Source organism: Anopheles gambiae, chromosome X (assembly GCF_943734735.2).
Source record: "Anopheles gambiae chromosome X, idAnoGambNW_F1_1, whole genome shotgun sequence".
Taxonomy (NCBI): domain Eukaryota; kingdom Metazoa; phylum Arthropoda; class Insecta; order Diptera; family Culicidae; genus Anopheles; species Anopheles gambiae.
The window spans coordinates 7590934-7609861 of record NC_064600.1 but is presented as its reverse complement, the minus strand read 5'-3'; the positions used below and the strand labels follow the sequence as shown (position 1 = coordinate 7609861).

Sequence of the window (18928 nt, the reverse complement as noted above, 5' to 3'; positions counted from 1 at the left end):
TCGGTGGGTTAGCAAAAATGAATGTGCGAAAGCGATGGAAGCCACGAGCTTATTTACGCATCTATCTTTGTCGTTCCCAACCCGGCTCTCAGAGAGGGAGTCACGGAGAAAAAAGTGCGGCACTCACCACTGCAAATTTCCCCTCAGCTTCAAGTGAGTTCCTTTTCGTGTGGCTCTCTTTCTCGCATTTATTCTCATTCTCACTTTCATTCTCATTCTCACTTTCATTCTCATTCTTACTCTCATTTTCATTACAATTGTTTTATTGCTAACACTCTGGACCTGTTTGCTGTCGTGTTTTAAAAATTTTTGTTTCAGTTTATTATATTTCTTTCGCTCCTCAACTTTTAGTGCAAATGTGCACCATTGTGTCTTGTATGAAAACGAACAAGATTAATTAAAAACTAATTTGACATAACAGTTTTATTAATTATCTGAGCCAAGGCCATTGGTTTTCAACTATCCGTTTCCGTTGTGTCAGTCCAACAGTCCAATAAATAACTATCCACATGATTAGTACACTGCTCGATTTGGAAAACACAATTGTCCACCACGTTAGTAGTAAACCCCTGTAAACAAATTAGGTACGCAATGGGTTAAAATATGGCTCAATGGCAACGACTAGCATCATTTTTGCATGGAAACATGTTCAAACGTGTTTTCGAAGCACCTTCGCTCCGAAAGCAATGCGGCGCAGCTCAAGCAGAAACAAAACGGACAACGAAACAGCGGCTCGAGTCTCAGTTGGGCAAAACAGTACAATCAATTAATCAAAAGGCAGATAGGTTGTTTAAGTTATCCTTGATATCAGTTTATGTCCTAATATTGTATATAAGATTAAGTAAAAACAACAAAAGATAGGAGGTTTGTGAAGCTATTAGCATTTAATTATGAAGAAAAATGAATTATTCATTTAAAAATAAAAATAGAAATGAATACGATAGAAAAAATTACACTCTGTGCGCTGACGATTTTAGTATACGGATTATGTCAATGCTTATTGCCTGTACTTCATCTCAGCAACTCTCATCAAAAGAATTGGCAGCACCAACAAAGAGAGATAACTTGCTGCTCTGAGCTGCAACACTGGCCTTGTATTAGAACAGGTATGTCAAACTAGCATGTCCCGAGGGTTCTGTATGCGGCCCGTTACGGTACGAAGTTATGATTAACGTTTGCATTAAAAAAAATGGACAAAAATTTGTGAACCTTAACTTGTTTTTACAAACTTTCTTCTGCTTTATCAGCCTTAGTAGCCTATGAGTTTCTGGACGAAGTTTGACACCTCTATCAGTCGAACTCTAACCATGATGGGCAAACAAGTGAAGCAACTACGTTTAAAAGCGGGCGCGATCAAAGAACGGTACCCCGTTGTGTCTAAAGCGGACTTGGTGAGGCAATTTGTGGAGGTCGTATAAGCCTGTTCCGGTATTTACAACATCTTGGCATTATTAGACTACAATCAGAGCATCCCAGTTCTTAAGCCCAGTTCTTAATGGTCGACATCCCTGAGCGACAAGAAGCTCCAAAGGATGCAGAAAATGGAACCTGAGGGACATGTCGCTACATCGCTGAGTTAGTTTGGCCAGGAGGTCAATGCAACCGGCCAAAAAGTAAAATAGTACTTTGGAAACATGAACAAACAGGAATCTAAACAGCAGGAAGCAAAAATTGCGTCCACTAGCTTCGCAGTGGCAAACAATAACGCCAAAAATCAATACCACTATTTGAGGTAAATTTAGGAGAAATTTCGATTCGACACTGCGAACTGGTCCAACATCCCCTGACTGTGTGTCATCAAATTCGTCTGAACAAAAATAATGCAAAAGCTCTACTTCAACAATTTTGTTGTGAAAACTTAGGAGGAATTGATCAAAATCGAAGGTAGACCTAGATACTTATTCTTCTTCTTCATTAGCACAACAACCGTTGTCGGTCAAGGCCTGCCTGTACCCACTAGTGAAGTGAGCTTGGCTTGGCAGTGACTTATTGTTACCATAGCAGGATAGTCAGTCCTATGTATGGGAGCATGGTCTATTCGGGGCTTGAACCCATGACGAGCATGTTGTTAAAGTCGTGCAAGTTGACGACTGTACCACCAGACCGGCCCAGATACTTATTAGAAAACATTTTTATCATGAGTATCACTTCATAGTAACTAACCTGGTTGAATTCCTAAACTAGTACGATTCCAATTCGTATAAAGGCTTTCAAGTTGATTGCATCAATATATAAATTGTACTAAATTTCTTACGCTATTTCGTACGCTGAATTCCTACGCTAATTCCTGCGGTAATTCCTACGCTGAATTCCTACGCCGAATTCCTTCATTATACCTACGATGCACATTTACTACCGGATATGGCTTGTCGACTGGAACTGGAATTGTATCGGTTCCAGACCTGGACCAGGTCAGAATATCATTACGAATCCAAAGCTCCTGGAACTGTTTCTGAAAATAAATGAAATCGGGAGCAATTTCTAGATCAGCATGGGATCATGATCGGTTCCAGGACCGGTATGTGTTCAGTATAAGTTCCAGGTAATTAATAGGTTTACATTCAATTCCATGACCGGTGTAGGTTCATGATTGGTTCCATATCCAGTAAGGCTTTATGATAGGTACCAGGGCTGTTTTGGGTTCATGGTAGTTTCCAGGACCCGTATGAGTTCATGATAGGTTTCAGGACCAGTATGGATTCATGATAGGTTATAGGGCCGTGATGGGTTCATGATCAGTTCTATGACCTGTATGACCAGTATTATTTCCAGAACCGATTTGGGTTCAGTATCGGTTCCTGGACAGGCCTAGGTTCAGTAGCTAGGTGCAGGACCGGTATTAGGTCGTGTGCAGGACTTAGACCAGAAAAGGTGATGTAATGCAGACAGGACCAGTATTGGTTGGATTTTGGTTTTCGTCATAAGTACTTAATTGCTTAATTGCTAATTGAATTTGCTAGTATTGTTTGGATCCCTTTACAACAAGATAGAATAGATAGATTAAAGGCCATCCGAAACTAGTTTACAAAAACACTTTTCTATCGCTGATCCTAGTCGAACATCCCTTGCCCCTCATAATGGACTAGCTGCTTATTATTCAGACTAGAATCTTTACAATGTCATAGAATGACTTTACAAGATTGTAACAGGGATTGTTGTCGCCTCGTCTATTCTAATGCATATTAACTTCTTCGCTCTAGGTAGAATTTTAAGAGCAAGGTATCTTTTAAGACCAAACTTCAGGACTAAATTATATTGTTCGAGTGACCTGAGCTAAGCTCTAAGACACGAAGTTGGTTTTCATATGACGATTAAACAACTAAGGACTTGTTTAAGACAGTTTTTCTGAGAATTATTTCATGTTTGGTGTAGCTGTTTAGTTTTCTATTTACTTCGTTCTTTTGCAACGTTCACATTCTTCTACAGCCAGCTTAAAAAGTCATTTTTATTTAATGCAAACGTGAATATAGCTTAGACTTGAGATGAAACACCTTGAGAATCGATTTTCTTATTAGATATTGCGGCCCATGAAAAGATTTTTGGGGTTAACAAGTGGCCCGCCGAACAAACGAGTTTGACACATCTGTCTTAGAGGATCAGAAGAGAGGAAACCGACCAGACGCTCTCACCGCTCTCTTACTTTGTACTGTGTACTCCGCAGAAAATCAGCGCGGACTGCCAGTGTTCAAAGGGTAAACAAATAAAGAAGCAGAAAGTCTTATCGTTTGTGAAAACTAATAACTGCACAACATAAGTTCGCTTGAAGTAGTAGGTTTTAGCGATTAAATTAGTTATTTGAGCTGATTCTAACTAGAGATTAGAATCAACACATTTTAAAATGGTTTTTCAAATTCGATGACATAGGAATTTATTTTGCATTTGACATTCGATGTGTCAAGTCAGTGCAATTTGCTCACAGAACTGTCAGAATATAGCGTATAGCGTACTCGCATACATCGAGTATGGCGTATATCGGGGAATACCCGTACACGTAGAATTTAAGGGGAATGCTCCACAGTCGGGAAATGCTTGTGTCAGCCATCGAGCCTTGGATTCCAGCCACTCTAGTTTTCTAAAGATAAAGCACGAGGCGGGAAGGAACCGTCTTGCTTGCGTTGCGTAATTCTAGTCGCTACAAACATGCTTCTACTTCACAGAACTTCACCCGAACCTCAAAAAAAATAAAATAAAATAAAATAGCGCGTACTGGTTTTCGTATTTTTAATAAAAAATATTTTTCTTTTCTTCTAATCTAGGTCCAGTCCCTTACCCGCAAGGGTACCCGTGATGGTAGTCATTCTTGCTGGGGCTGCTTTTTGGGGGGGCGACTTTTTTTTTTTTTTGTTTATCTAACCTAGAACCTGGCTTGGCAAGCTTCCCCTTGAATGGGGGGGTGATTAATGCAAACGTTTGCTGGAACCAACATCTCAACGTCCAACGGACAAAGGGATCAAGCCACTTATCGTTCTTGCTTCCGTTCTTTCTTTTCTGCGCTGTTTGTTTGCTTAGAACAGACGATCACATTTCGCTAGCCTGCCAGCGCGTCACCAAGCGGGGAACCCGGCTTTGCGTAGTATTTTCGCTACGGGACCGTTTCAAACGTGCCCCATCGCACGGTGAGCGAAACGCACCGTCATCGATTTGCTGCTTCTCCCCATCAACCCCGGATGCAGCGCTACGGCAAATGCTATCTCAAAAAAAAAAAAAAAAAAAAAAAAAAAAAAAAAAAAAAAAAAAAAAAAAAAAAAAAAAAAAAAAAAAACAGCAGCAAACCACAACCAGCGACGATGGCAGGAATGCAGCGCAACCTATCGCTTGCTCCGTTCGCTCTCGTTGAATGATTTTCGATGACGCTGGTTAATGTTATCGCTTTTCCTTTTAACGGCTGTGCTTTACATTCAGACGCTGGCAAAGGTGAGGCGCGTCGAGCTAACGCCCGACGGTGCGAAGCGAATGTGCGCGGTAAGTTCAATCGGCATGGGTCGGACAGAAAACATTTTGTCCTTCGCACGGTAGGCACGGTCCGGCAGAGGAGAAGGACGGTTAGCGTGGTCCCACGATGCGTGCACCCGTTCGTCGTAAATGGGAATCGCAAGTAGACAGGCAAATCAACAGTGTGTGTGTGTGTTTGTGTGCGGGCGCGCCCGCAAACATTTATGGTTTTATCGTGGCTGAAGAAGAGTGGCAACCGTTTTGTTGCTGCTGAGCGTCCCTACCCTACCGAGACCGCCTGCTGTTACCGCAAGCATCGCATAAAACTGCTCGCCCCCCCTTCCCGAGGCAAGCACTATTTCCGTCCGTTGTGTCCCGGCTTTGCTCGTCGATCGTTGCCAGCGCGCGCGCGCGTTAGCAGAACGTGCCGTCGTGGCGTGCAATTCGATCTACATCCTGGCTGGATCGAATCAAGAGCGAGTCGGGCACGTCTCGGCTGCCCTTAACCTCGCATCGGTCGCAACAAGCATCGCCCAGCGGCCAGGGCCGGCACAATTGGCGTGCGTGGCAGGATGTGGTTTATCGGTTTGCTCCCCTCGTTCGTGTTCGTTCCGTCGTTCATTTGCAAAGCGCGGCACGTATCACGGGGAGCAAAAGTGTTGAAAGATCCACCCCCCCCCCCCTTGCCAAAAGGGGGAGTGCAAACGAGAAAAGTGGCCCAGGTGCCGAGGTTCAGTATTGTTTTAGCTTTTGCCCGTGCCAGTAGCCAACTATTCCCGCAGTGGAAGCCAATACAGTGTGTCGCGTCGTGCACAAGTGTTCCACTGAATCTGTGTGTGTGTGTTTTTGAGTGAGAGTGTATACTGATCACCTACGTTTGCGTTGGAAAAACGAACAGCCGGGATTGCGATTGTTCACTCTTGCGAAGGTATGGAAGCGTTATAGTTGGGTTGTTGTTAGGGACAGCAGTCGATAATGTAATGTGCTTCGGTACTGATCTGGTGATCTGTGCAATAGTCCGGCTGATAGAGCAACCTACTGTGATCGCTATCGGTACAGAGACTTTGATCACACAGCATAGTGCGGGCTAGGTGGCTGATTGATAGTTGGAGTTTTGGAACCGCGCCTAGGTCGCTCCATCAAACAGGAACAATTAAAGTGCGAAATCAAAGATCAGTGGATTAGATCAAAACTCGTTTATGGCATCAAAACTAAATGAGTCTGTGAAAGCTGGCTATTTTTTTTATTGTCGTTACAAAACAAGCTACCATGTCATGAGCTTTTATTAGTTTCTTAGTTAAATAGACGAACGATTTTTAAGCGTAGTCCTTTTGCAGGAACTTTGGCCTAATTGTTGGAACATTAGTTATAGGAACCATTTCTGAAGAGACCCTTGTGCAGAAGTGAACTTCTTCAGGTTCATCCTCATAATTTTCACCAATTATTTTGAACAGATTGTTTCGTTCACCCCTATCGCCCGTTGCGTTGTGCAGTTTGTGCTTTCCATCCCTGTCGCTGTGTGTTTGAGCTTTTGTTTTTGTGCTTTGCCAACAAGTGTTAGCCCGACGAATATCATGCCGTTTTATGCGCTTGTGCATGCTGAAGGTTAGTGCCCGTGTCAAGGTGATAATCAGTCACACTGTGTTTTCATTCTGTTTTTTTTTGTTTTTTGTTTTGCTGTTGGTGTTTTTGCGTTTTTCTTCTTTTTTTTTTTGCTACGTCCATACCGCAGGAGAGCCTAGCTCGTTCGACCAGAAGGAGGAAGCGCTGGCCGCCCTGCGCGAATCCCAGGAGGGGCAGCTTCTACCGTTCCAGGACAAACCATCGCTGGACAACTTTCTGGCCAATCCGACGGATGGGTATGAGGGTAAGTGTTGTTGTTTCCGTTTGCGAGAGTGTTTGACGACAAAAATTTGGAAGCGATTTCCGTGGCAGGAAACGGTCGAGAAAGAGAGAGCGAACCCTTTACCATTACCGGGGATGGAACCGAAAACCCTCCAAGCATTGGCAATGGGAGGGCAATGCCTGAGCGGACTCGTGCAGGATGTTATCACTTCATCCGAATCTCTCTTTCAAATTGTTGGCGTTGTTTATTTCGTCTTGCTGCCCGACTCATGGCAGCAACGCGGTAGCTATTCGGAGTACGCTACTGTGGATCAAATTTCGATCTGTACGCATTTCGTTCGGTTGCTTCCTGTTTCACTCTCTTCGCTGCTTTCTGTTTGAATTCTATGGAGACGATTGTGTGCGCTTCAACTGTTTGCTTCCTTTGCGTTCCACGCTTTTGGTATTTTTTTTTTTTTTTTTTCAATTTAATGATTAGTGGTTCTGGTGTGATCGTGTCATGTTTTAAAATGTTCACTGCTCGCAGTGGTTGTTAAAACTGCTTTATAGTTATCAAATGTGTGTGTAAATAGCTATAAACCTCTTGATAGATTTATAGCCCTTTGTTGCTGCTTTTTCAATGCATTCCATACGTACAAAAATAATGCACCAACCCTACATTCTTTATGTATTACATTCTTTGTTTGGCCACCAAATGGAAAATGAAATAAATGTTATTTAATTTGTCATTTTATTTGCTTGCGTTACTCATGCAAGTAAGAATGTGGACACAATGTTAAATAAAAACTGTAGTAGAAAATATTAGAGAATTAACGTTTCATTGTACTACAAAAACTAAAAAAAAAACTAAAAAACTGGGTAAAAGGAAACTGGTAAGAGTAAATAAGATTATAGATTATATAATGTCGAGATGAAGAGGATAGGGAAGAGTATCAGGGAAAAGGATTATAAACACAGGAGAGGAGGCTCGTTGGAACCAAACTTGGTGCGAAAAAGAAACCATGTTTAGTGCGGAACGGACTGGACCAACGACCAACTGAAGCGTATTCCAACGTTGATCTAACTAAAGAACAATAAAATGACTTGAGGCAAAGTGGATCACGAAAATCTCTGGTGAGTCTATATATATAAGCCCCAGCGTTCTAGTATCACTTGCGACAACCGACTCTAAATGTTCGTCTAGTGATAATTTATCATCCCAAAGGACGCCAAGATCACGTATAAGGGAGGTTCGAGACAGCACAGAATTGGAGAGCGAATATTCGTAACGGAAAGGGTTGCGGTTATGACAGAAGGATATTACAGAGCATTTTTCAGGGCAAAGATTTAGCTGGTTGTAGGAACACCACAAAGGGAATGAGTGAAGAAACTCCTGGAGTTGAAGGCAGTCGCTGTGTGTTCTGATAGTTAAATATATTTTTAACTCGTCAGCATACAGTAAATGATCTTCGGACGGGAGAGTTTCATAAACATCACTGACAAAAAGAACGAATAATAGAGGGCTCAAGACGCAGCCTGGTGGCACTCCAGCGGAGGGACGGAAAAGGCTGAAGAAAAAGTAGTGTCGGTTTTTACTTGGCAATAGCTCACAGAAATACATTTCATTTCATTTTCCCATGCATTTCGTCCCCCAATTAGTTTTAAACAAAACAGTTTGCTTGGCAACTAACTTCAATAAGAACAAAACCAAAACTCTGGGCAGTGCTCGTTGAACGAACGAAAGAGGCATAGAGAAGAGATTAGTTACAGCTACAGCGAGGATAAACGGGAGCGTAGACGATTACGAAAGGCGCACAAAACGGAATTACGCATACGCATACAGACGTCTCTCGACACTAGTTGGAGGACGGAAATGGAGCGAGCGAGAAGGAGCTTGGAAGGAGGTTGATGGAGGATAAAGGTGGGGAGATGTCATTTTCACTTAGAAGGATGGAGGCTGTGCCTGTATACGTCGTCATTCAAGAGAGTCAAGTCCAAGAACCAGACAGTGGATAAGATAAGGCTAAAAATTGAGGTCAAAGTTTTTTTTTTCAAATGTAAAACGTGTGAACGCTTTTTGCATTCGTTCGATTTACGTAGCATGGTAGACGAGGAAAAAGGAAACCACAATACGCATGGGAATTCTAGTGCGCATGGGCCTAACAAGGCCTAACAGTCGTACAGAATGCGTAAAATCGGCGGAGCAGGTCAAGGCAGCTACATGCTTTGCTGTTCAATTTGTTATTAGGTAGGAACTAGTGGAGCAAAACGAACATCTTATGCATATTAATGATTATTCATTTGAATTTTCCACGAAACGTAATTGGTCTTACGTTATCCTGTAGCTTTGCTGTTTATCTATAGACTGCAATAATTGAAAAGCAACAAAATATTGCAACAATACACGTTTCCATCGATGAAATTGAAGCTTTTCAACCTGTTAGCTTTACTGTGTGAACAAACGCAACATCATAGCCTCGCCATGCCAAAAGAAGCTGTCCATTTTACACCACGTGAAGCATTTGTATACTTTTTGTTATATTAATAGTTAATAATAGAACAAATTCAATTGTCCTGCTTTTTGATAAATAAATTGATAAATTTTATAGAAATACTATATATTACAAAATATTACACATAAAACTTCCATGCATCCCTGCGAAACTACGTTGATATTTACTTCAACATGCTAAAAGTGCTAAAAATTGCATTAATTTTAAGTCGTATTCTCTATAATTTTTATTTAATAATTAAATTTAACATTTCCGTGCCATTGATTAAACAATCCAATTAAAAAACTTATTTTTGGCGATGGAATGTATCCTTCCTGCTAAATAATGCTTTATGGCTAACTGCTGTAAATCCAACCTCAGTGAGTTCGAAACGAATAGGGATTAAAAGGAATTGGATTTGTATTATCCTCGTTTCCAGCGTTACTATGATCAAATGCGTGCCACTATGGCTAAAATGCGTTACGTAATTGATGGATGACGCATTATATAGAGGGTACCCATTTTGCTCCGTTTTCGCCTAAATTACAAGAGTAATAAGCAGGATGACGCGATCGACTGCAAGCAAGAACACTGTCCTTGGGAAAACATAAAGATAAGCAATGTACAGTGCACCAGCATGAGAACCATTGAAGAAATGTGGCGAAACAAATGTGAATAGGAGCAAACAGGTTTAGGTCGTCTGCAAAATTTATAAAAAAAATAGATTCACACGGTAAAGTGATGGAGACTTTGCTGGAGACAAAAAGGAATGCATAACAAGGGTCAAGGGCTCTTAGGCCTGGTGGAACGTCAGGGGGGCATATGAATCTGCCCAAGACAGAGGAGAGTTTCCCATTTTTTCCAAGCTGATCGAGTTAAGTAAAAAGAAGTTAAGAACGGCACTTGGTCGAAAGCAACTTTGAGTAGCTTATATGATGTTGAACTGCTGCCACTCATCGAACTGTTTAAAAAGGAGTTGCATAAAATTAGTGGAGAAAGACGTAAAGTATAAAGTCCTGTTTAGATAGAATTCGGTCATCTAGTTTTATTAACATAGAGTCACTAGTGATGCTACATGGAACTTTTTCATAGTTATTTGAAGGCATTGGAGCACAGTATAAAATATTGAAACAGATGTTGCTCGGGGGAAAAATAGAACTTTCATAGTAAAAACTCATAATGATGGTACAATTTTAGAAACCGGAATAGAATTAAACAAGTTTCATCAATAATAATTTTAAAACCCAATTGGAAAGCAGTGAAACACGCGAAAATGTCCCTGCAATTATAAATAGGGTAAATTAAAATTTTCGATGTAGTTCATGCAATTAGAACAACAAATAAGAGTAAAAATCCTAGTTTAGATGGTATCGTATAAGTTCTATTAACTCTTTTTTTTATATAGTACATAAAGCGCTTAACTAAATTCTTAATGAGGCTCTCAATTTCCAGATTTCACCTGAATTTGTTGATGAAATAATTGTCTTGGTACCAAAATACAATCGAGAATCGCAGATTGCTCTCTCGCAGAAAACTCTCCTCAACTATGACTATAACATATTTATAACATATAAAACGTTAAGTTAGGCAAGTAATCCCGTAGCAATTATTCTATTCACGATCTATATAGACCCATAACTGGTTAAGGTAGAGGAAGTCTATAACGAACATGAAGACTTAGTGAACGATCGTACGATGATGATATTTCTAAAATAACAAAAAGTTCTAAAAAAATAGAAGACATGAAAGAATTATCAGAGAATTCAAACTAGATTCTGGAGCTACACTTAACGCTAGTAAATCGAGGTCGATTGACATTGACATTGAATCAGATTATCGTAGATGGGTTGCAAAACAGTGACAAAACTAAAATGCTAGGAATGATATTCAATAATTCTTTGCGACTTACCATCAAACTTAACAAAGGAAGCAGCCACGCATAAATTTGTGCAAATATTTTGACATTACATAGCATGAGAGTTAAACCCTCATCAAAAAATAATAGTATTTAAAAAATAATAGTTTGTTGGATCAGTATTATCGATAAGCAACACATACTTAGGGAAAATTGTATCCAAACTAGGCTCTTTCATTCGGTCTTATGGGAAGCTCTAGAATTTCTCGCGGCTAATTAGCTATGTCTAAGGCAAAAAGAGGGCTAAATTTTCTAATACTGGAGACAAAATTGAAATAACTACTTATCAACAGACATTTAAAGGAAATAGTATTAAAAAAATAGGAATTAAACATACTAAGCAAAAATTGAAAACAAAATTAATCGTGGGATTCGAGTATGTGTGAAGTAACCCATTGCTTGGAGGTGCCTCTGTTCACCCGTTTTGATAATTGGAGCCATCCGGCACGATTTCCAAAGCACGGGAAATGTAGTAACACTTGCTGGTTTATGTTTTTGCTGCCAGAAATTGACCAAAACGCTTTTTGCTTTCTCTCCCCACCTCCCACGCAGCTAGCCGCGGGCTGACGGGCAACGCGACCCAACCAGTCATCACGCACGTTACGCCGTCGCCGGCGCTGCAGCAACGGTTCATCAAGGCGGTTGGGATGGGCGACTTGGGACAGGTGAGCAGCCTGGTCCGCCAGGTGCCCGGGCTGCTGATCGACAGCACGGCCCATCCGCGCCGGTTCGCTGCCGAGCGGCTGAACGCGCTGCACATTGCCGCCCGGTACGGTGCGAACCAGGTCGGCGAGTTCATCCTCGCGATGGTCGCGTCCGGCGCGATCGCCAAGGTGTACGCGGGCAGACGGAGCACCATCCCGGACGCGGCCGTGCTGACCGTCCAGCTGCTCGACGACTATCTCAACGGGGCGGAGATGGACGCGGCCGAGACGCCGCTCCACCTCGCGGCCAAGTACGGCTGGAAGCCGATGGTGCGCATCCTGGTCGCCTACCCGCAGTGCGAGATGAAGCGCAACAGCAGCGGACAGTTCCCGCAGGACCTGGTGTGCGAGAGTGCCACCCCGGAGCGCAACACGCACGAGTGCCGGCGGGCCATCGACAAGCTGCTGCGCGACTCGTACTTCGTGCCGCTGATACGCACCGAGTCCAACGTCGAGCTGCCGTACATTGGCGAGCCGTTCGCGCGCCGCCATCTACCCGACCTGGGCAACGTAGGCACGATCCGGAAGTTGCGGTTTCTGCGCATCATCACCGCGTTCGCCGGGCCGATGTCGCTGAGCGAGGCGCAAGCCTTCCGGCGGGAGTGGAAGACGCCGCCCCGCGTGGTCGTGCATGCGAACGCGGGGCCCGGCACACCGACCAGCAGCTACCAGTACCGGTGCGAGCTGACCGGCCGGCTGTACGATCGGGCGCACCGTCACCAGGCGGCCGGGATCGGCGAGCGTGCATTTCGCCGAGCGCACGTCGACTGCGCGATGGAGCGCATCGGCCGTTCGCTCGCCCGTACCAAGGGCGTCGAGTGGAAGGAGTACTGGGCGTTCCTGGGCGCCTATCAAAACCTGAGCGACACTCAGGCACTGGCGATCTTCGAGCGATATCTCGAACGGCAGGTGGAGGTGGCGCGCGCCCGCCCGGACCACGATCCGGTCGCGATCGGCGGCAAGCAGACGCATCCGCAGAACCTGTGGGCGCTCTGCGCACTGCGCAACGTGTCGTACGATGCGAGCACCTACCCGTTGGTGAGCCGCTGGCAGCGCAAGATGCACACCCTCTATGCGGCGCTGCTGAACAAGGACGGGGCCGATGCGAAATCGCCCAACCCGATCGCGAACGTGGGCCGCATCTCGTCCTAGGCGGTTGAGCCTGTTTGATTTTTCGTTTTTATTCCTTCCCTTGCCTACTGACATTCCGAACTATGATCGAGTTTGCTGCAGCGGTGCAGCGCTTTTTGAAGATTTGTTTTGTTTTATTACGTAATACATTATTTGCTTCATTCATATCGATACATTAAGCGTTATATCATACAAAGCGAAGGGAAAGATTGAAATGCAATCAAAGCACAGTGAATGAAGGCAGGGTATACAGCGCATATACGCACAACATACTTTGAAAACAAAGTTTATGAAAGTTTTGAAAATCTTAAATCGTTTATTTCTTTGATGTTAAAATTATTTTCTGACAATTTCTTTTCTTCAACTACTAAATGGATTTTTTTTTATAAATATCAGACCGTCGTACTCAAAATGTCAAATTGTTCAAACGAACTTGAATCTACATTGATGTCTAAAATAGAGATGTTTAAGCAATAAGGCCTTTTTGGATCGTTACTCCTGAATAAAAAAAATAGAGACGTAAACAATGCACAAACTATTTACTGCACACGGTACGCTAGTGGTTGCTAAGCGAGCAATCGAATATAAAAATAGCTTCTAATATCGCACCTTAAACTTTGTTTATTTCAATAAAGCATACACACAGCGAACCGACAAACAACAAGGTTTTATTTTTATTTTTAAATGGTTTTTATTTTGAGAAATCAGTCCTTCTGGTTATGTTCAAGTTGCGCCGAATACCATCCTTTTTGTTTGTTTGATGGATTTGTTTTTTCTCGTCAGTGTTTTTTGCTCCCATTAAATTGTACACAAGAAAAAAATCGATTCTAAAACCTGAATATGAAGCATATATTCTTTAAAGTACGTTACATCATTCTACCTGCACGAAAAGTCGTTTTCAGTTTCATGCGGTGGAAAAGTTCTCTTTCGGTCTGTTCGACACGCACGATGGCTGCGCCTGATGGCTCATCCCCATACGCAGGCTGAAAGGACCGCGTTGATGCTGGCCTGGTTATGGTACCCGGACGCTTTAGTATGATAGGAAACGTCTTTAGTCCTCTATTTTGTGGCAGCAAGTGGAATGAAAGGTACTAGACAAATTTTATTTTTTTTTCCCATCAGCAATATCTACATTTTTAACATTTTTTTTATGCTTTCCAGCAAACTGTTTGATATAAATTCCTCTCGGTGAGCTTGCAGCTAGATACAAAAGGTTCTACATTGAAATGACCTGGCCAATGTGTAGCAAAAACGATATATCAATGCACAGGAGCGCAGCATTCCCTAGTAGAAGGCAGCCATGGAGACGCATGGTGCTCCACGCCCCGGCACGTGGGTTACCAACACGTTTGTTACTACTATTGTTTGTATTATTATTATTATTATTATTTTTATTACTGTTTTTGATATTATCGTTTTCTCTCTCTCTCTCTCTCTCTCCTTCTCTTATCGGCTTTCTCGTACTGGAGCACGTCGTCGTGACATGGCCCGGTCAACCATTATTCCCCATATGCTCCATATGCACCCGACCGCCAACAGGTCTCGCTTCAGCCATCGAGTTTCCTGTGCTCCCCTGAGTCTCATGCTCAATTGAGGATCGCTGTCAAACACCTTCTTAGTGGGGCATGAGTCCAGCCTCCTCATAACATGCCCCAGCTATCATATCCTTATTTATCCTTATTAGTATTAACTAGTATTATCAATCAGAATTATTCCATTATTTTACTCGATTCGAGTCGAGAAATTTACTTTGATTTCTCTTAATGTTTATATGCTTATATGCTTGTTATTTTAGCAGTCTGATTGGAAAAATCAATCATGAAGGGCAGCCGATATTGCAATATGCGACAAATACCCAGACGAACGCTCGCAGATGTCTTTATAATACGCTTGCAAAATTATAATGTTACCCAACAAAATAAGGAATTTCCTTATAGGAAATCAAACGAAATGAAATCTGCGAAATCGTTTAATCTAATTTCATTGAATTATCGGGTGGTTTCATGTTGGTTCATCCAATTTGATTTTACTGACGTTTAATTTTAAAATTTAGTTTCATTAATTTTAACACAATGATAGTACTTAAATTTTGATAGCAAGTGAAGTTTAATAATTTTTTTTCCAAAAATGCCAAATTATCTATTTCTATCTTTTTCCCGCTAGGATGTTGATGTCGCGAAGGACAAGCTTGTTTTTAGACTTTCAAATCGAATAAAACACGCAGAAGTTTTTCATGGATGAAACTCTCCTACTTTGCACATTTTTATGGAAACCTCCAAACCACAATTAGAAGCGGCGTAGTAGAGTTGCAAAGTAGACCTGAGTTCATTACTAATAATCAATTCGACGATCTAATGCTATTGGTTATAATTTTGTTTGGAATAAATTACATTAAAAAAATTAAGCTTTTAGAAAACAAAAAGTCGTTTTAAATTTGAAAATACTAAAAACTATTTAAAAGAAATTTCTATTTCGATGCTTGTATGGGCTGCTTCCACTGTGAATTGGGGATAAAATTGACACATCGCTTTGTACCAGTGCAATCACTATTTGTAGTTTATGAACATTATTCTTCTCCTTCATAATTTGACCGTACCCATATTATCTTCTAATTTCTCATACTCATACGACTTATAGGAGCCGGTCTCGTAGTACAGTCGTCAACTCGTACTACTTAACAACATGCCCGTCATGGGTTCAATCCCCAAATAGACCGCGCCGCCATACGTAAGACTGACTATCCTGCTATGGGGGGGGAAAAAATAACTCCCTGAAAGCCAAGCTCACAAGTGGGTACAGGCAGGCCTTGACCGACATCGGTTGTTGAGCCAAAGAAGAAGAAGAAGATATGACTTATAGAGATTCCATTAAAAATGACTTAGGGTAAGAGAAGTGAAAAATGCCTGAGGATCCACTATACTTGAGATGTCAACAAAAAAGCTTTTTAAAAAGCTTGCTTGTTACTACAATTGTTTCCCTTGTAAAATGTATGTTTTGTGTTAAATCGGTTTTTTTCTCTCAAAATTGTTATGAAATACATTTTTGAATTTAAATAAAAACTAAAAGCCATTATATACACCATCGTTCAGCCGATCTCGCGATGCCATTCACTACAACTATAACATTGGCGAAATTCTGTATTGAACGTGCAAACTATGTTAAGGATCTTGGGGTTGTGTTGGATACAAAGCTAACATTTGACCGTCATGCCAAAGAAGTCATCAACCGCTTCAACTAACTTCTTGGATTCGTTAAGACGGTTGAAAAAAATAAAATCAAAAGCCTACGCGGATTACAGTAGAACGAGATCATCGCTGCATAGGAGAATTTTTTTCGATGCACTGAACAATTATCGTCGACAAAATCGTGTGCTCTACCGCTCCTTCATTCGCCGTACTGAAAGGCAACTATTTTCTAAGCCGACACGGTTCTGGAGCTTCTGGAACAAACGGCGCAATATAAGTAGTATCCCTCCGTCAATTAGCTACAATGGCGAAACTAGTATCGATACATCCGATATCTGCAACACTTTCGCCAATCGTTTCGCTGATGCATTCACCGTTCCTGTTCACAATCCTAACACACTAGCAGAGGCCACCCGCAATACTCCATCCGATGCTATCGATTTTATTATTCCCACAATTGACGAAGCATTAATTGCGCGCACACTCAACGATATAAAACCATCTACATCATCTGGACCTGACAATATTCCCGCTTACATTTTGAAGCACTGCCGTCAATCACTTGCACCCATTCTTGCCAAAATATTTAATGATTCCCTTATGCGTGGCACGTATCCTGCGTCCTGGAAACACGCGCGAATGGTTCCTATCCATAAAAAGGCAGTCGACTTCATGCTAGTAATTATCGTGGCATTGTATCCCTATGCGCTTGTGCAAAGGTGTTTGAGCTCATTCTATACAATCCGCTACTCACAGCAGTTCAAAACTATATGAGCCCTAGTCAGCATGGATTTCTCCCAAGGAGATCTTCCACCACAAATCTTGCTGAATTTGTTGGCTACTGCTTCGACAACATGGATCGTGGTACTCAAGTTGATGCAGTATATATCGACTTCAGGGCTGCGTTCGATAGTATTTCTCATGATATTCTACTTTCGAAGCTAAAAAAACTCGGTTTCCTCGACTGGCACATCACCTGGCTGCGTTCATATTTAACTGGTCGTTCGTACTACATAAGCATAGGATCTCATCGTTCTCACTCATTCACCAGCTCCTCCGGTGTGCCTCAAGGGAGTAATTTGGGACCGCTACTCTTCCTCATCTATATAAATGATCTATCTTTCGTTTTACCGCCAGACCAACACCTAATGTACGCCGACGATGTAAAAATATTCGCTCCAGTTAGAAACGACAGTGACTGTGTACGCCTTCAAACGATCCTTGAGAATCTGGATAGCTGGTGCAGCAGAAACGCCCTCCAAGTGTGTGCTGATAAATGCCAGTGTATATCATTCAGCAGAGCCCGTCACCCCATTACGTTTACATACACTATGCTCAACACGGCTTTGGCTCGCACGACATGTATCCGTGGTCTGGGGGTGCTACTAGATCAGAAGATGTCATTTCGCCCTCACATTGATAGCGTTGTTGCGAAGGGAAATCAGCTACTTGGTTTAATTACGCGGACCTGTAGCGAGTTTACCGATCCCATGTGCGTCAAGTCTATCTTCTGTGCCATCGTAAGGTCGTGCCTGGAGTACTGCTGTCCGATATGGTGCCCGCTCGGCGTTGGTGACATCAATCGCCTCGAAGCCATTTAACGGAGACTCACCAGGTACGCGGTTTGACTCCTTCCATGGCAATCCCACCACGCTCGGCCCACCTACCATCAGCGGTGTCTGCTTCTCGGACTTGAACCACTCTGCTCTCGACGTAAAAACGCCCAATGCCTTTTCATATTTCGGCTCCTTAACGGAGAGATCGATTCCCCGGCATTACTAGCCAGCATCAATTTGTTCGCTCCCTGTCGGATTCTTAGATCCAATTTCCATCTCCGTGTACCGCGTACCCGCAACAACCCATTATACGTATGTCCCTCGAGTTCAATGAAGTGTTAGATTTGTTCGATTTCAGTATGTCTACTTCTACGTTCAAGGAGAAATTGCGTCTACGTCACATTTAATGTTAGCTTATAACTAGAGGTCTATTTATATGTTATAAATGATCATTGTTATACATATCTTCTTTTAATTATAAGGTTGCCGATCAGACACAATGGTCCGTCGGTTGTGTATGAAATAAATAAATAAATAAATAAAATAAATAAATAAATAAATGTTCTCCGTATGGCAAACTCGTAAATCCAGTGCCAGTGTGGTCTGAAAGCCATCGACCCAGCGCCTATCAGATCGACTGGAATCCATACTACCATGGGAACCTAATGGGAGTCAGCATCCGCCATATGAGGTTCGTCTCATGTTCCTTGGCCTTCGCCAGCTGAAGGATAGGAGCCAAATTGCTCAGCAACTATTCGTAGCAGGTCTGCTAACTGGTAACATTGACAGCCCAATACTGCTTCAGCAACTCGACCTATATGTCCCAACGGTACCACTGCGCCCACGTCCACTGCTCGCGTTCTCCCGTCGTCGCACCAATTATGGATCAGGCCATGAGCAGATCGTTCAATGAGGTTTAAACAATCTTTCAAAGGCACCAGGCTCAGCAGGCGACCTCAAAAACAAAAATGTAATCCAGTAGAGCGTTTACGCGAGCACGACACGACTTTTCAGTGCAAAGATTCAACCGATGCGCGTGCAGGCACGTGCACACATTGTAAAGAATTAAATTATGGGGACCGCGGGCTTAAGCATAACTTACCTGTCGCATGGCCTACCGCGATCAAGAATCTCGCATTAAATCACCATCGGAGTGAAAATTTTGAGAAAGGAGTAGCAACGCAACCAG

General features: G+C 42.5%; 1 protein-coding gene across 3 annotated transcripts; it reads left to right on the top strand.

The window, feature by feature from the left end:
* The first annotated feature begins 4345 nt into the window (after nt 1-4345).
* Nucleotides 4346-13700, top strand: LOC4576014 (ankyrin repeat and LEM domain-containing protein 2 homolog). Of its 3 annotated transcripts, XM_001237287.3 has the most exons (4): nt 4346-5860; nt 6387-6537; nt 6665-6799; nt 11716-13700. In XM_001237287.3, exons 2-4 carry the CDS (start codon nt 6507-6509, stop codon nt 13017-13019), a joined length of 1470 nt encoding a protein of 489 aa, XP_001237288.3. In that variant the 5' UTR covers nt 4346-5860; nt 6387-6506; the 3' UTR covers nt 13020-13700. The 3 variants fall into 3 exon arrangements, with proteins under 3 accessions (XP_001237288.3, XP_061502753.1, XP_061502767.1); XM_061646769.1 differs by having other exon boundaries at nt 6387-6799; XM_061646783.1 differs by having other exon boundaries at nt 4346-6537.
* The last annotated feature ends 5228 nt before the right edge of the window (nt 13701-18928 follow it).

Excerpts from the sequence above, each read along its gene's own strand:
- LOC4576014 (XM_061646769.1), top strand. The coding sequence starts at position 6,517 with ATGCGCTTGTGCATGCTGAAGGTTAGTGCCCGTGTCAAGGTGATAATC. Across the intron at positions 6,800-11,715 it reads TCCGACGGATGGGTATGAGG|CTAGCCGCGGGCTGACGGGC; the intron begins GTAAGTGTTGTT and ends CCTCCCACGCAG.